The sequence below is a fragment of the Dasypus novemcinctus genome, chromosome 6 (assembly GCF_030445035.2).
Source record: "Dasypus novemcinctus isolate mDasNov1 chromosome 6, mDasNov1.1.hap2, whole genome shotgun sequence".
NCBI lineage: Eukaryota > Metazoa > Chordata > Mammalia > Cingulata > Dasypodidae > Dasypus > Dasypus novemcinctus.
Genome location: NC_080678.1, coordinates 37199870 through 37215879, shown reverse-complemented (window position 1 = coordinate 37215879; position 16010 = coordinate 37199870). Strand labels below are relative to the sequence as shown.

At 55.1% G+C, this 16010-nt stretch overlaps 1 protein-coding gene across 5 annotated transcripts; it reads left to right on the top strand.

Moving 5' to 3' along the window:
• The first annotated feature begins 2188 nt into the window (after nt 1–2188).
• Nucleotides 2189–15445, top strand: LDB1 (LIM domain binding 1). Of its 5 annotated transcripts, none has more exons than XM_058298580.2 (11): nt 2189–2569; nt 10458–10560; nt 10684–10728; nt 10821–10896; nt 10996–11098; nt 11299–11471; nt 11979–12101; nt 12337–12420; nt 12521–12644; nt 12845–12987; nt 13638–15445. In XM_058298580.2, the coding sequence occupies exons 1-11, from the start codon at nt 2545–2547 to the stop codon at nt 13866–13868; spliced, it is 1230 nt and encodes a 409-aa protein (XP_058154563.1). In that variant the 5' UTR covers nt 2189–2544; the 3' UTR covers nt 13869–15445. The 5 variants fall into 5 exon arrangements, with proteins under 5 accessions (XP_058154563.1, XP_058154559.1, XP_071071815.1 ...); XM_058298576.2 differs by having other exon boundaries at nt 2190–2569; nt 12845–12993; XM_071215714.1 differs by lacking the exon at nt 2189–2569 and adding an exon at nt 6618–7908.
• Nucleotides 15446–16010: the final 565 nt, after the last annotated feature.

Below are 16010 nucleotides of genomic sequence, written 5' to 3'. Positions count from 1 at the left end.
CCTTAGGGGTAAGTGGTCACAGGATTGGGGTAAGGCGAATTGGTGGAGGAGGTCAAGGCAGGTACAGCTCTCACCCATGCCATCTCCAATATTCCAGCCAATCCAGCCCCTCCTATCACTCCTGGAATAACAGATAACCTCAAAAAAAGCAGAAAGGAGCTAATGTATATTGAACACTGACTATGCTAGTGGCTGTCACTGGGCTTGATGCCTGGCTGTACACCAACTAATAGTTACCAACTAGTGAGGGCAAAGCTAGAGCTCAGGCTGGAGAAGCCAGTTGTCAGAGGTTATTCAGCTAGCAAGGGGCAAAACTGGAGTTCAAACCTAGGTCTCCAAAATTCCAGACCAGTGTTCTGTTGCATTAGGTTCCCTCTATTCTCTCCAGTGCGGACCTCTGCTGAGGGGAATGTGGGGAGGAGATGGACTGAGGCAGGGAGCTGCCAAGGAAATACTTATCTGTGTGTGTATGCTTCAGTCCTGTTCCTCTCTAATCCCCGGTGGAGGTGGGGAATACATAATTTGGATGGGAATGTGTGGAGTTAGTGTGTGGCACTGCCACAGCTCCCCTCCTCTACACTCTCCTCTAGCACAAGGAGAAGTCCCCATCCCTAGGCAGGCCCTTTTTTTCAACCCCTGGACTTTGCATCCTCCCATCATCAGGTGCTCCCTGAGTGGAAAGGTAAGGTAGAGAGGGGAGTTTTTGTAAACAAGCCTCCACATCTGTAGCCCTCCCCCAACCAGTCAAGCCAGCTGTGCAGACTGGACGGAAGTGAGGGAATCAAACAGCCTTCTCAAGCAACCCCTCCTAAGTAACATAGGGGAGCACCCCCTATTCGGTCTGGGCCAGATGCCCTAATGGAGGACGGGGGGAGGGGGGAGACGACACCGACACCAGTCCAGATCCCCAGCATTTACCCGTGGAGTCCACCCTGATGTTTAAGGAAGGGGAGAATCTAACAGCTGGGGATCCCCTAGGAAGAAGGGGGCAAACTCCCTCCTCCAGGAGGCTCCCCTTCCTCCTCCCTACTATTTCCTGTTCCTGAGGCAGTTACGGCTGGGTTTTGGGGAAGGGAGAGGGAGCCCACACTCACACCCACACTCACCCCCTTCATGCCCCCCAGGGCTAGGTAGGGAGTCCTTGAGGAGTGGCTGACGGTTGGGAGGCTCCTTCCCGGGGAAGGAATGTTTCTAACATTGACAATCCAGATCTCCACGCCGCCCCCACCCACACGGCCTCTGCCCCCACGGGTGGGGACACGGGAGGGTCTGCTTCCTGTTCTCCCTAAGAGGTTCTGTCAGGAAATGAGCCTCTAGCATGGGGGGGGGGGGAGGCTGAATGGGGAAAGAGAGGAAGGATGAGCGTGTCTTGACCGATGAGTCAGACAGAGCCTGCATGGGGGAAGGATGGCCTGCGGATTGCGCCCCCCCCCCCCGTCCCAGTCCCAGTCCCAGTCCAACCTGGCGGCCCACCCACAGTCCCCTCTACCTTCCGCGAAACGAGGGTCGCAGATCCCAGGCCCTTAGGTGGAGGAGGGCGGGACCCTAGTTAATTAACCCTTTTAGCTCGAGTCCCAACTGGTTTAGCAGGCCGTGGAGGAGAGATGAATTTAGGGAGGAGTGATTAATTTACCGAGGGGCAGCGCCGAGCTGCTTCAAGAATTAAGATAGTGCCTCCTTCCCCACCCAGATTGGGGTGGGGGGGGGGTGCGAAACAGAGGCCTAGGGAGTAAAACCGTGGTCTCAGCAGGGAGCCTGGGCGGAAAGGGAGGGGGCCGGCAGTCCCTTTCCCTCCCGGTGCGCGGCTGGAGGGTGGAGAGAGAGCTACGCCTCACCGCCCACGCAGGCTCCGCCTCCCCAGCCCCAGCTCCCGCTCCCGCTCCGGCTCCAGCGCGCTCCCACCCCGGCAGCGCCCGGAGGACGGAGCCCGAGCGCGCGAGGCTTCGCCTCCTCTCCCTCCTTCTCGCCCTCCCTCTCCGGGGTCTCTGCCTCCGTCTCCTTTTTTAAAAGCTGCGTCACATGCCTGCCGTTCCCTGAACGCTCCCAGCCCCTCGCAGCCCTCCCGACCGCCGCGCGGCGCACGCACGTCGTCGCTCGCGGCGCGCTCGCCCGGGTCACTTTGACAAGGCTCTCCCCTCCCACTAGCAGGGCAATTAGCATATTAATAAAGCCCGGCCCTGCCCGGTTGGGGCTGGAGTGTCGGCGCCTGCGAGAGGGAGAGGGAGAGCGAGAGCGAGAGGGAGAGAGAGGGGGGCGAGCGGCGGCGGGGAGGGCGGCGGGAGCGCACAGACACGCACACGCACACACACGGACACACACTCCGGGGACGCACACACGCAGCGGCAGCTCGCCTTCCTGCCTGGCTTCCTTCCTGTCTGCTCCGCGCCTGACAGGCCCCTCGCTGCAGCCTGGGCTGAGGCCGGGTTGGGCCGGCGGCGGGGGCAGCGGGGGCCGCGGGAGGCGGCAGCGGCTCATGCCCGGCCTGTCCCCGCGTGGGGCGGGCACCGTGACTCGGCTGGGCCCCCAGCGGCGGGCGATGTGAAGATGTCAGTGGGCTGTGCCTGTCCTGGTGAGTGGGGTGCGCGGTCTCCCGGCCCCTCCTTCCTTAACCCTCTCCGTGGACCCCCACCCACCCCTTGTTTGGCGAGAACTTGTGGTGGAGTCGTCGATGGTGTGGGGGAGGTCGGGAGCTGTAAGGGGTGTGCGGGGCCTCGGTCCGGGTAGGGTTTCCCCAACTGTGTAAATGCGCATCAGCCCAGAGGCACGGGGAGGGGAATTGGGGTAGCTTGTGTGTATGTGTTTGATGGTGGTGGTGGTGGTGGTGGTGGTGGTGGTGATAATTAAGGAAGAGGTTGGGGGGGGGGGGCTGAAATTCCCAGAATTCCAGGGTGTTAGCCAATCAGAAGTGACTCTGGACTTTTGACCCCCCCCTCAGGTCATCATAGAGTTGTGATTGGCTGCTTTAGTTTGCCCCCCCCTTCTCTGATACCTATTTCTTCTTACATATTCTGTGACACCCTCCCCCCCAGGCTGTTTCTGAGGACCGTGTTTTTGGGGAGGGATTGGTTAGGGCCCATCTCCCCCCCAGCACACACACACTGTTGTCAGGGAAGGTTGGCCCTCTAGAGGGACAGGAAGTACTCCTGGAGGGTGCCAGATAATTGGACCTTTGGGTCTGGTAGCTCTGTTCCAGTGGGAGGGGGAATGTGGCAGCCTCAGGCAGACTAGAAAATCAGAGTGATGTGTGGAAAGTTGAGTTGGGGGAGCAGCCCTTGATCCTAAAATGAGAATTTGAGAGAGGACCCAGGCTGAGTGAGACCCTACCTGCCCCAAACACATCAGTTCGTGCCAGTGACAGACAGCCTGGCTTTGAGCTCTGTCTAGTGGGTTGGAGGTGGGGGCTCTGTACCTCACAGCCAAGAGGTCAGAGAGGAGCCACGTGATTGGATGGGTAGTCTTCAGAGGGCCACAGAAGACTGTGTATCCCAGTTCCCAGAGCTTCTGGATCTTTCAACTGCAGGTCCCCACTCCCGTCCCGGGCCGGAGTCCCTTTTCTCCTGGAAGTTGAGTGTCCCTGAATCCATACTGATTTGGACCTCTTTGCGCCCTCCAGATGCCCTGTTCTCTGGGAGGCTAATGCCCCACAACTGGACCTCCTCTCAAAAAAATCCCCAAAGGAAGCCACCAGTGTGGAAGCTTCCTTAAAAATCACGTGATCCAGGCCAAGCTGGGCTGGTCAGGGAACCTGCTTAAAGTGCCTGCTGGAGCTGATGTTTAAGGGATAAGGGGCCCAGAGGGAGGACTAGTAGAGCCTGAGGGTACTGGAATATCCTGGAGAGGAGGGAAAAGAACTTGCTCGGCTGGAATCCTGCCTGGCCCCATTGCCCTTCCCCCTACAACTTGGTGTGCATGTTTGCGTGTGTGTTTTCTCCTTTGGAGTTGCCCCTACACTGTATCCCCCTTCAGGTCCATCTGTGCTTAGAGCTCACCACATGGCCCTGACCTGCCATCACCACACAATGAACATAGCAGAAACTAAGGTTCTAAACAAGTTAGAGAACTGAGTCTTAAATTTTAGATTCCCACAAATAGTAGGAAGTGAGAGAGGAGGGGTTGTCAGGCTGGAGGTGGATGGGAGGTTGGCCCTGAAGTTGGGGCAGGGTGCCTGGGTACAGTGGGAGGAGGGAGAAACTTTCCCCCTTAGCTTTTTCGAGGGTCTGGGGGTAGACAACTTCAGTCAGTGTCCCCTAACCATATTCCTTTTGTATGTCCGGTAGCCTGGCTGGGGGTAAGGGGGCAAAAGATGGCCGAGAGTGGGGAGTCTTTTCCCTGCCTGAAGAAGTCTGATGGATGACAGATGGAGGGAGGTTAGACTTTAAGGAGAACCACATGCATGCAGAGGAACTGGGGAATGGTAGGAATTAGGGTGAGGGAGGGGACCAGGTTTGCACCAGTGCGTGGGAGCATATGCTTGAACACAGAGGCATCGTGGTAAAATGTAAAAGTCGAAGGACCAAAGACCGTCCCTCTCCTCCCTTGAGCAGCTCTGGCATGGGGGCCGAGGTGTCCTAGTGGGCTGCAGGCCTGCTGCCTGCCTGCTAGAGTCTCTCCTTTGTGCTCTGCTGTCTCCCGGCCCCTCCTCCCCCAGCCCGGCAGAGACAGCACATGCCCCACACATGTGACTGAGGGAAGCCAGAGCACACACAGACCCACACATGCACACGCGGAAACACCACAAGATACACCCCCCCACACCCACAAACCCAGTTCCCATAGTGCTCCTAGGGTGGGGATTCCAGACAGCTTCTAGGACTGAAACGACCAGGAGCAGGGAGAACCCTGCTAAGGTGCCTCACCCCGGGCAGGATGCTGAGCAGGACAGGGGCCTGTATAGGGCAGCATGTGGCTCCGAAGGGTTAAGGCTGGGAGGAGTAGGGGGAGGGGAGGAAGCAGCAGTGGTGGCGGCTGAGAGCCAGGAGAGGAGGATGGCAGAGCGCCAGGCCAACGGGAGGCCGGGCACAGACAAAGGAAGGGGGGCAGGCACAGTGGAGGCCTGGGTCAGGGAGCCCCAGGGGCCCGGGCAGGGGGCAGTGCTGGTACCTCACCCTGTGGGCTGGACAGACTGCCACCCTAAGGTTCCCTGCCTCCAGGAGGGTGTTCTCCCTCACCACCTTTGTCGTTCTTTGCTGCTCCCTGCTTTCTTATCCCGCTCCCCCACCACATACACACACACACACACACACCAGTTTTAAGGCCTCCTAACTCAGACTTATTCTCTTTAGCTGGACCTCCTCTGGGAGAATTAGGTCAGAACTGAGAGAGAGCCATACTTTCTAAAGAAGGGGAACTAGAAGGGGGGCAGTTTTGAATGATATGCCATAGTCTTGATACATCTAGGCATTTAGGGGTTTTTCTTCCTCATGTTTAGGAAACAGGCTGGTGGGGATTCTGGGCTTAGCCTTAGGGCGGGGGGTGGGGGTGGGGGGTGGGGGTCCAGAAACCAAAGCACACACCCATCCCCCTTCCCGTGCGGACAGTCATTTGAGGCCTAGTGTGGCCATTCCTTGGAGGGGGAAGGGAATAGGAATGGCTGGGTTTGTATAGAGTGGGGTTAGAGGTCCAGGGTTTGAGCCTCAGGCCCTCCTTTCCCACTGTGATCTGTTCAAGTTGAGTTAATATTTGGCCCTGTGTACTGTAGGGATCTCTTGAGATACTGCGTATGAATGCACTTTGGGAAGTTTAAAGGCATAAAACAAACAGTGGGAAATGTCCTATCAGTGGGGAGGAGTGTGCTTATCCCAGAGTTGGGCTGTAAGTTTGGGAGTTAGAAGGAAAGTCATAATTCCTGGTGATAGGCAGTATGTTGCAGAGTTTGACTGTGTGTCACCGATTTTGATGTGTTTGTGGATGCTAAAGTGTATCATATGGCCAGGCTGTAATGGGGAATAGTGTGCCGGTTTTCAGGAGGGTGGTTTGTGGGGTGAGTGCCTGTGCAGTCAATGGTCACTGTGTGTATGTGATAGGCTGTCTCAAGCTCGGGGTATAATGCAGTTTTGTTGTATTTTGGGCCAGTGTGCCTCTGTGTCACAGGTCCTGATGCGTATGGAAGTCAGGGTCTGATATAGGCTGTGTATGTGTGTGTACTTGGGGTTCGGGTGTATCACAGGTTGAAGTGTATAGTAGGTACTGATTTATGTGAAAGTGAGATGCGTTACTTATGTGTACAGGATGTTCACAGAACTTGGTGCAATATTATTGCACAGGTGTGAATATCATGGGTAATACTGTCCTTAGTGTGAATGGGGGGGCAGTATGGGGAGTAGGAAGTAGTGACTCAAAATGCAGAAAAAAGAAAGAAGAAAACAAAATAGAAGAGAATAAACAAAAACAAAAATTTTTTTTACTGCAAAAGTAGCTCTTGGTCACTCCCATGTGTGTGCGTTTGTGTGTGTTCCAATCCTTTTCCTGTCTGTAAAGCTTAGACCTCTACCCAAGTTACCAAGTTTTAGAAACATCCCTTCCTTTGTAATGCCCCCATTGGATTAGAGAACAGGCCCTACTCCATTAACCACATACCTCTTTTTCTCCGGGCGGTTGATTGGGGAGAAGGAAGCAGCAGACAAAGCCCCCTTCTGGGGACCCTCAGATGGGCATGTTTGCTTTCCCTAGCTTTGACAGCGTCCCCTTCCATGGTACCCACATGGTTTGGGGGGGGGGGAGGGGATGGAACAGGCTTCCCGTTAAGGATCTGAGTTAGGGCTTGGAACTTAGCTGGGTTGGGGGCAGGGAGGCCTGGAGCATGTCCCTCCCTTCCATCAGTGTTTACAGGCTGAAGTCAGAATGTCTCTCTGTCAAAAATAACCCCCCTGGAGCCTCCCCCCAGCTGCTCTGGGATTTCACCAGGGGTTTAAGCTGAGGGTGGCAGACCAGGGCAGCCTTCAATCCCAGGGATCTCAGAAGAGAGGGAGAGATTTGGGGGAGGTTTGATGGGCTGTTGGAAGGTATTGGGAGTCTGCAGGGAAATGGGCAACCTCCTCCATCCCTGCCTGTGACTTTGACTCCCCTGCTCACCCCTGAGCCCCAGGCCTGGGGCTGGACTGGAGGGGGCATTTCATTCCTGGCCCCCACAGGCCTCTCCTCCACTCAGGTCTCTCCCTGCCCAGTCTGTTCTGTCTCCATCTCTCAGGCTCCTGTCTCTCCCAGTCTCTGTCTCTCTTTTGTTTTTCTCAGCAGGCCCTCCCTCCCTCCTCTCTCCTTCCTCTCTCGCAGGGAGGGGGCGGGGCCGGTGGGGCAGCTCCACCCTCCGCCCGCCCTGGGGCCTCATTCTGAGAGACTCGGAGAGAGCGAGCGAGCGGGGAGGGAGGGAGAGAAAGGGAGAAAAGGAAGGGAGCCGGCGGGCGCTCTGTGTGTGTGTCTGTGAGTGCGAGGGAGTGAGTGCCGGGCCCTGTCTGTCCTGGTGCCCCCAGCAGAGGGGCCCGGTGGCCTGGGGAGGGCGGGCGGGCTGCTTGGAGGCAGAGGCAGCTAGAGGCGGTGGCGGGGAGAGCCGAGGAGGAGGAGGAGAGAGGAAAGAGCGGAGCAGCCATTGTTGAAGGAAACCTTGCAAACAAAGAAGGCTCCGAACTCCCTGCGGCCCCCCGCCCCCCAGGCCGGCCCCCTGGCCCCTGGTCCCCGGCCCACTGGCCATTGTAACTTCCCCCCCGCCGGGCTGTGGCCGCCACGGGGCGGCCAGGGCTGTGCCTGCGAGTCTTTGTGCGGCCGGGGGAGTGGAGCTCCCAGCCAGGCCTGCCTGTCCCAGTAGGGACATGAGCGGCTGAAGTTGCCCCCCCCCACAAGTCCTCACCCCTGCCAGGACCCCTCTGGGCTTCGAGCCGCTCCCCTCACCTCTCCTGGCTCCCTCAGTTCTCTCAGGTAAGTCTGGGCACCCTGCAGACCTGTTGGGGGTGGGTGGGAGGTACAGCCTGGCCCAGGCCTGATAGCTGGCTGGGGGAGAGGTGCCCCGGGGCTCTGAGGCTGGGGTCTTGCACCTGCTCACCTATGGTCAGCCCCCACAGGGGGGAGGTCCACCCTCAGGTTAGGCTGGTTACCATGGAAATGCCCAGCCGGAGGTGCCCCCGTCAGCCCCAGGACACAACTTCCATCCTGTGAAAACTTTACTAGTTCTCAGCCCTCTCTTCTGCCCCTTCCTAAGGGCCTCCAGGATGCTGGGGGTCGGGTGTGTCTGACTCCAAGGCTGTTTGACACATCCCCTTCATCCCCACCCCCCACCTTTCTCCCTCTACCCTTCCTGCTGGGACCCGCAGCTACGGGGACAGATGGTCTGGCTGATGTTCCCTCCCCCTCTCTTCTCACTCCTAAGCCCTCGTGCTGGGGCTACAGGGAGTTGCTGTGACTCGGGAGAGATGCGGAGTTTGTTTGTGTCCATTTACTGGAGGTATAAACAGAGGCCCCAGAGCTCTGGGCTTTAGCTCCCCAGAACTGTTACCCAGCCAATGCCTCTCCATTTCCTAGAGAAAGAAATTGAAGCCCTGGGACTTTTTTTTCAGAATTGGAGAGGAACCCCAGTGTCATGCTTCCCTTCTCCTTAAGGTCTCCAGTAGGTACATTTCTTCAAGTGGCCCTCAAGTTGAGGGGGCAGAGGCAGTTATGCTTTGGGGGAAAGGCAGCCTGGTTGGGGACAAGGGCAAGGTCTGGGATTCTAACTTTTGCGTTCATTGCCAGGCCTGGCCTCTGGTGGGCTGTGTGAGCTGTAGCTTCCTTAGGTCTACTTCTCTGGGGAGTGTGGAGTCTTGGGGGTGGGGTGGGATCTGTCTCTGTCCTGAAAACAGGCCCCTCATTCAGTCCAGGCTGGTGTTTGAAGGCTGTGAGTGCTGTTCTGGGCACATGTGGATGTGATCTGTGAGAGCTTATGCATGGGTTGAGGGCCTGTTGCCGGTATCCTGATCCTGCCTAGGGTTGTGGGGTTCCAGCCCTTGTTAGGCATGTTGGGGCGGGCTGAAGGTGGAAGCCTGCTAGACAGGATGAGGCACACGCATGTGCAGGCACACACAGGCTCCTGGCTCTTGGCACCTACAGGGACTGTCAGTATGGGCCCCTCTGGGCCCCTCCTTTTGCCCACATTGTAAGGAGGGGGCCCTGGGGAGAAAATTAAATGGCACAGGTTGGCACGGGTCTTCCTTTGTCTCTTCCCCTAAGGAACATGATAGGTTTTGTATCCCAATTGGAGACGGGGCCCTGATACAGCTACCTTTCCAATGCAGTCAAGTTTGAGGAATTTGACAAAGCAGATATGCCTAGGGTCAGGACTTTTGAGGTTGTGCTTCTGTTTCCCCTGCACTCTTGTGGGAAGGGGCAAAATAGAGTTGTGAAACTACCTGGCTCCTACTCTACTCTGAATGGAACAGTACTTCCAGTCAAGAAATGGTACTCCAGGAACTGTGAAGAAGGCACATGTGCACACGCATAGATACACATAAGCAAAGCCCTGTGTTTAGGTACCACGTGCCTCTTAGACCAGGCAGGCCCCTGACCCGGCCCTCCTGGAACCCAGCCTCTTTCCTAGGCTCCCTCCTTGGCCTCCTGTTCTCCATTTGTGAGTGGGGTAGGATCAAGTGGATCCTCTCTCACTTCCCTTCTCCACTGCAAGTCTCAGGAGAGAAAGGAGGTTGATACTTTGGGTTTCTGATTTGGAGACAATACCCTAACCCTAGTGGGTGTGGGGGAGGGGGCTTGACTGATAAGGGATTGGCAGTTGGTGGAGGAGGCCGAAGGCCCAACTGGTTATCTGGTGGGCGGCACCCAACAGCCACCCACCTCCCTTTATCTTTCTGTCCCCTGCCCTCCTGAGACCTTGGGGATGGAGGAGGGGGAGGGAGTTGGCGAAACTCCCCTCCCCCAGACTTGGTCTTTAGGGATAATAGAGGTGTCAGAGGGTAAGAAATAGTACAGGATATAGGAATCATAAGATCTAGACTCAAGTCCCAGCTCTATGAGCTTAGCTAGTCCCTTTGAGTCCTCAGTTGCCTCATCTGTAAAATGGGAATAAAGTTGCAATTATTAACCCAGCTACCTCACAAACTTTTGTGATGATTGAATGAGAAAATGTAGACAAAAGGGGGAGTTATCAAAATTAGATTCTAATGTTTGGTTATTATTTATTCTCCTTCTGTCTGACATTTCTTCCCATCTTCAGTTTCTCTTCTGACATCCAGAGCTCAGCCAAATGAAGAAAGGGGTTCTTGGGTATGGGATAGGATCAGGACTAAGTACTCCAGCTTCTTAATAAAACAAGGTTGGAGCCAGATTTCGAAGCAGAGATAGGTGTTCCCTAGGGTAGCCTCCCTCACCCAGTCCTCCAACTTGGGGAGGCCTATAAGACCAGTCCCTGTCCACACAGTCTAGCAGGCTTCCAGAAGAGTTCCTGAGAGGCTCAGGGGATATCTTTTTCCTTTCCCTTCTAGGTTGTTCCTCAAAGTCATTCAAGCTGTACTCACCGAAGGAGCCCCCAAACGGCAACGCCTTCCCCCCCTTCCATCCCGGCACCATGCTGGATAGGGATGTGGGGTGAGTCTTTTGCCTACTTCCCAGCCCTTTTTCCAGATGGAATCCTACCTGGAAGGGGGAGGGAATGATCCCCCCCATAATTTATCTTCCACTCCCATTCTCATAGCCTCTTCCCTTACACAGCCCAACTCCCATGTACCCGCCTACATACTTGGAGCCTGGGATTGGGTAAGTGGAGCCCACTGGGGAGGGAAGTGGAGGTGGGGCTGGGAAGGTGGGGATGTTCTGCTCCTTCTGACCTCCCTCCTTCGCTCCCCCAGGAGGCACACACCGTATGGCAACCAAACTGACTACAGAATATTTGAGCTTAACAAACGGCTTCAGAACTGGACAGAGGTATCGCCAAGGGAATAGAGGCTGGGAGGGGCAGATCCATCTGGGCACCCCTGTGGGAAGGCTTGTGGCACACACACACCCTCTCTGCATGCTTCCTAGGAGTGTGACAATCTCTGGTGGGATGCTTTCACGACTGAGTTTTTTGAGGATGATGCCATGTTAACCATCACTTTCTGCCTGGAGGATGGACCAAAGAGATATAGTAAGTAGCCTCTGGGTGTCCTTTGTGGGCCCGGGGATTCTGCCAGTCCTGCTGTGAGAGTGCACACTTCTGTGTACTTCTAAAGACTGGGGGTAGATATTTGTCCCAGTGGATCTGTCTTGGCAGGGACCCAGGCATAGGCATCTGCCTGGTTCCTTTTGAGGTCCCTCTGTCCTGAAGAGTTTGTCCCATCTCTACAGCCATTGGCCGGACCCTGATCCCACGCTACTTCCGCAGCATCTTTGAGGGGGGTGCTACGGAGCTGTACTATGTGCTTAAGCACCCCAAGGAAGCATTCCACAGCAACTTTGTGTCCCTCGACTGTGACCAGGGCAGCATGGTGACCCAGCACGGCAAACCCATGTTCACCCAGGTCAGCAGCCCAGCCGGAGGTGGAAGAACGAGGCACCTGGGATTGATTCCCCTCCCCTGTCCCCACATAATATTCACAGCTGTTGCCCAGAGAGGCATAACAGAAAGTGGCAAAATGAGAAGTGAGGGCAGACATGCTGCAACATGTCACAGCATTTATCGAATTCTTAATTTGTATATGACAGCTTTCTGGGCACCATGGGTACATATACCAGGTGAATAAGAACCTTCCCTCATAAAGCTTATAGCAGATGGGTGTATCACTAGCTGCATGGAGAAAGGACAAGGACTGTTAAGCATTTCTACTGTGTGTGTGTGTGTGTGTTTGTGTGTATGTGTTTGTATAAGGGTCAGGGGTATAACAGGTATGTGGGGGGGGTGCTGTGACATTTAGGCACCCAGATTTATGTGCAGGTGGCAGAAATTGTGAACAAATAGGGAAGAATTGTAACAGGCAGACTTTGAAGTATGTGGGGAGAAGGCAAGGTTGAGACAAGCTTGTCCTCAGGTATGTGTCGAGGGCCGATTGTACCTGGAATTCATGTTTGATGACATGATGCGGATAAAGACGTGGCACTTCAGCATCCGACAGCACCGAGAGCTCATCCCCCGCAGCATCCTTGCCATGCATGTGAGTCGTGGACAAAATCCAAGATGCAAGGGTGAGGGCAGGCAGTGGGAGGGTAAAACAAGGTCTCCCATTTCCTGTGACCTTAGATAAAGGGTTAGGATTTCTTCATCTGAAAAATGGCTTTAATAATAGCCTTTGCCCATGTCTCTTTCAGGGGTGTCATGATGCTCAGATGATAGGGCAGGTAAGCAGATACAACCCAGGTCCCAGGATTCTTATCTTTTTCCCCATTTAGGCCCAGGACCCCCAGATGCTAGATCAGCTCTCCAAAAACATTACCCGATGTGGGCTGTCTAATTCCACTCTCAACTACCTCCGAGTAAGTCTCTGATTCCCTGGTTTCTGTCCTGTCCCATTTGGTCTTAGTTCCATGTCTGTTGCCTGACAGCCACCTCCTGGTCTCCCCCTCGCCCCCCCAGCTTTGTGTGATACTCGAGCCCATGCAGGAGCTCATGTCTCGCCACAAGACCTACAGCCTCAGCCCCCGCGACTGCCTCAAGACCTGCCTTTTCCAGAAGTGGCAGCGCATGGTAGCACCACCAGGTGAGTGCCTTTCACCTGTACCTGCTCTTGCCAGGATTCTGACATTGCTCCCTAAGACTGTATCTCCATCTCCTCATGAAGCTCCCCATGCCCTTTTCTTGCTTCTGGGTCTTGAGACCAGGGTAGGCTCAGACTCCTTAGAATCAGACTGGGGAATAGGGGGCCCAAAACCCTCTCCCACCCAGCTTTCTCTGGCACAGCGGAGCCTGCACGGCAGCAGCCCAGCAAACGGCGGAAACGGAAGATGTCAGGGGGCAGCACTATGAGCTCGGGGGGCGGCAATACCAACAACAGCAACAGCAAGAAGAAGAGCCCAGCCAGCACCTTCGCCCTCTCCAGCCAGGTACCTGTAAGCATCTCGGCTTTCTTCTCTCTTCTGGGCCACCCCACTGCTGACCCCTGACCCCTGGCCCCTGTCTCAGTCTGATTTCACTAATCATAGAAGCAGACAGTTTTCCCCAATATACTCTGCCAGGGTAGGCTGACTCCTTTTACTGATGAGAAAGATCTGATCAGTCACATGCATGGCTGTGGTCACATAGGTTCAGCCACAGGAACATAGGACATAAAGGGATGGAGACAACCATGAGAACATACAGACATTTGGGACAGACAGCTTGGGGGTACTCTGACCCTGAAATAGAGGAACACATAAACTGGGGTTTGCAGATCTAGAACAGACCACATGTTTTTTATCTGCTCCCTCTTTCATGTGGACAGAAGTTTAGGAGCCCCCTAACGTTTTAGGGAGCTAGGCTAGGAAGCTAGAGGAGTAGATTTCCTCTACTCCCAGAGTCTAGTAGACATGGGCTTCAGTGGGAAGGATCCTAGGAGTTGAGGGTATCAGAGGAGTTAGGATTTTAAATTTGGGTGTGAGGAGGGGGTGGGGGTGTTGAGCTTCCAGGGTGGTTATTGGGGCGCTGGGGGTACCTGCTGCCCTGGGCTGGGCAAGCCCCTACCCCGATTATGTTTGGGGACCTCCACCACTCTCAGGATGTGATGGTGGTGGGGGAGCCCACCCTGATGGGCGGGGAGTTCGGGGACGAGGACGAAAGGCTCATCACCCGGCTGGAGAACACCCAGTTTGACGCGGCCAACGGCATTGACGACGAGGACAGCTTTAACAACTCCCCTGCACTGGGCGCCAACAGCCCCTGGAACAGCAAGCCTCCGTCCAGCCAAGAAAGCAAATCAGAGAACCCCACCTCACAGGCCTCCCAGTAAAGGCCGGCCATGTCCACCCAGTGCTCTGCCTGCCTGCCCCACCCCTCACAGCCCCGGAGCAGAAGACAGAATGAAGAGACTGAACATCTAAAAATGTGCAGCCTGCGTCCACCCACTTCAGGGAGGAACTGGACTCACTGGGAGCAGGTGCCATGCTTTGCCCTCCCAGTGGCCCTGGGCTGGGCCTGGCCTCTGCAGAGCCTTTTGGGAGAAGGGGGTACTTGTGGATGTCCGCGTGGATTCTGGGCCTCTAAGAAATGTCCTGACCACTCCCCCAGGGCATTTGCCTCCATCTTCACCCCAGGTTCTGGGTTCCCCATTCTCTTGACTCTATCCCCTTCAAGCCTGGGGTTGTCTATACCCACAGCCCTTAGGGACTTAAAGTTATGGGACTTGTTTGAGTGCTCCTCCCCTAAGCCCTCCCCACTCCCCCCAGGTGGCTGGTAGTAAAGGGGTAAAGCTCTCGGCACCTCCTCCTTTCTGCCACCTAGCCCAGCTCCAAGTTGGTTTTTTAAGAAATATTAAAAATGTAAGTTTTTAAAAAAACAACTACTCATGTTTCCCCTACCTTTCACCTAATAGAAGTCCCAACTACCTCCCTACTCCTGGCAGATGGAGGGCCTAGGTCCCAGTGGGGGTGAGAGTGGGGATGTGGGGGGTATATATATCATTTTATATAGTTCGAGAGCTTCAGACCAAGGAGACACTTTGCCATCTCTTCCCTTTTCTTCTGGGGTAATGAGTTGGGGAAGGCTTGCCATGGGGTAGGGAGGCCATACTTGTTCCCCTTCATGACAACCTCACACTGTTGTCTCTGTCTCCCCATTCTCCAGGACTCTGGCCTGCCTTCCTAGTGCTTGTGACTCCTTCTGTCCCAGCCCCCAATCTTCCCACCCCACCCCCATGGTGTGTATATTCCTTATAAGTCCTCCATTAGAGCAGCTGTCTTGGATGGGGGGGAAGGGAGGGAAGGCTGGAGGGAGCTCCTCCCCTTAGGGACTGTGGAGGGCAGGGAGCAGCCTTGCTGGTCTTTGTGTTTTGTTTTGTCTCAGGCAGGCATAGGATGGGGGAGGGGCTCTCCAGTACCTTCTTCCCCCAATCCTCAAACTGCATATCTGGTCCTACTCTGCCTTCAGAGGGGAAAGAGCCACTGAGGGCCTCCCACCTCTAAGCCCACCAGGAAGAAGTTGACCTCTTTCCCCCTTACTCCCAGCTAAAATAAGAGTCCTCTTCCAATTTCCTCTGCCTCTCCTTCCTCAGGAGAGAGGAGGGGGCAGCCAGCTTCTTCAGGCCCGTTTCACAGATACAGGAGGCCAGTTCTTTGGCTTTCCTGTCTTTTCCTGTGGTCATTTTCAGAAATTTAGTACCACCACTTTCCCCATCCTCCCTCTGAATTCTAAGTCCCCCACACTATTTCCTCCACACCGCCTGCCACTGTTGGAAGGGTATTGTGTCAGGAGCTAAGGGGAGGGCTGGGGAAGATGGATGTCCCACCCCAACGGTAATGCCTTTTTTCTTTGGGTGGGGAGGCTATTTGAGTCATGTATGGTACCGATCAATAAAGATACTTTTCAGTTTGAGAGTGTCCTGGTTGGTCATTGATGCCCAATAATGACTCAGTCCAAATCATTCTTTCCCCACTCCTTGTAAAATCCCTAAGCCCAGTTATTGGGGAGGTGCTGTGAACTGGGCTTGTGAATTTCCCTCCCCCATCTCATAGTTCCCTTCACTCTTCCCCTGATTGATACCTCTCTGCTCCATCATAAACCACCGTAAGTGCCAGGTGTCCCAGGCTGGCCCCATTTCAGAAGTTGGCTTTTTTTCCCATCAGAATTCCTCTAGGACTCTCACTTCTAACTGACATGGGGCTGCCAGCCAGAGGTGGGTTCCTGGGATTAACAGTCCTAGATTGGTCTGTCCTGGAAGGGGTGGGGGAAGGGGTTCTTACCCAGTTTGGGGTTAGGGTTGGAAGAGCTTGCCCAACGGCCAGTTAGAAAACCTCAGACTGTCCTATTTGTCTGTGAAATTCTTAGCCTCACCCAGCCCCCTGCACCTAGCTGAGATAGCTGAACTAGTCTCCTCTGGTACTCAAGTTCCTGGGTAGAGAATTAAGAGAGTAGCAGGATTGTTTGTCTCCTTGTT

Bases quoted from the DNA above. Each gene is read 5' to 3' on its own strand.
- LDB1 (XM_058298576.2), top strand. From the start codon at position 2,545: ATGTCAGTGGGCTGTGCCTGTCCTG. The intron at 2,570-10,457 runs GTGAGTGGGGTG...TTTCCCTTCTAG, and splicing joins AGTGGGCTGTGCCTGTCCTG to GTTGTTCCTCAAAGTCATTC. The intron at 11,099-11,298 runs GTAAGTAGCCTC...CCATCTCTACAG, and splicing joins GGATGGACCAAAGAGATATA to CCATTGGCCGGACCCTGATC.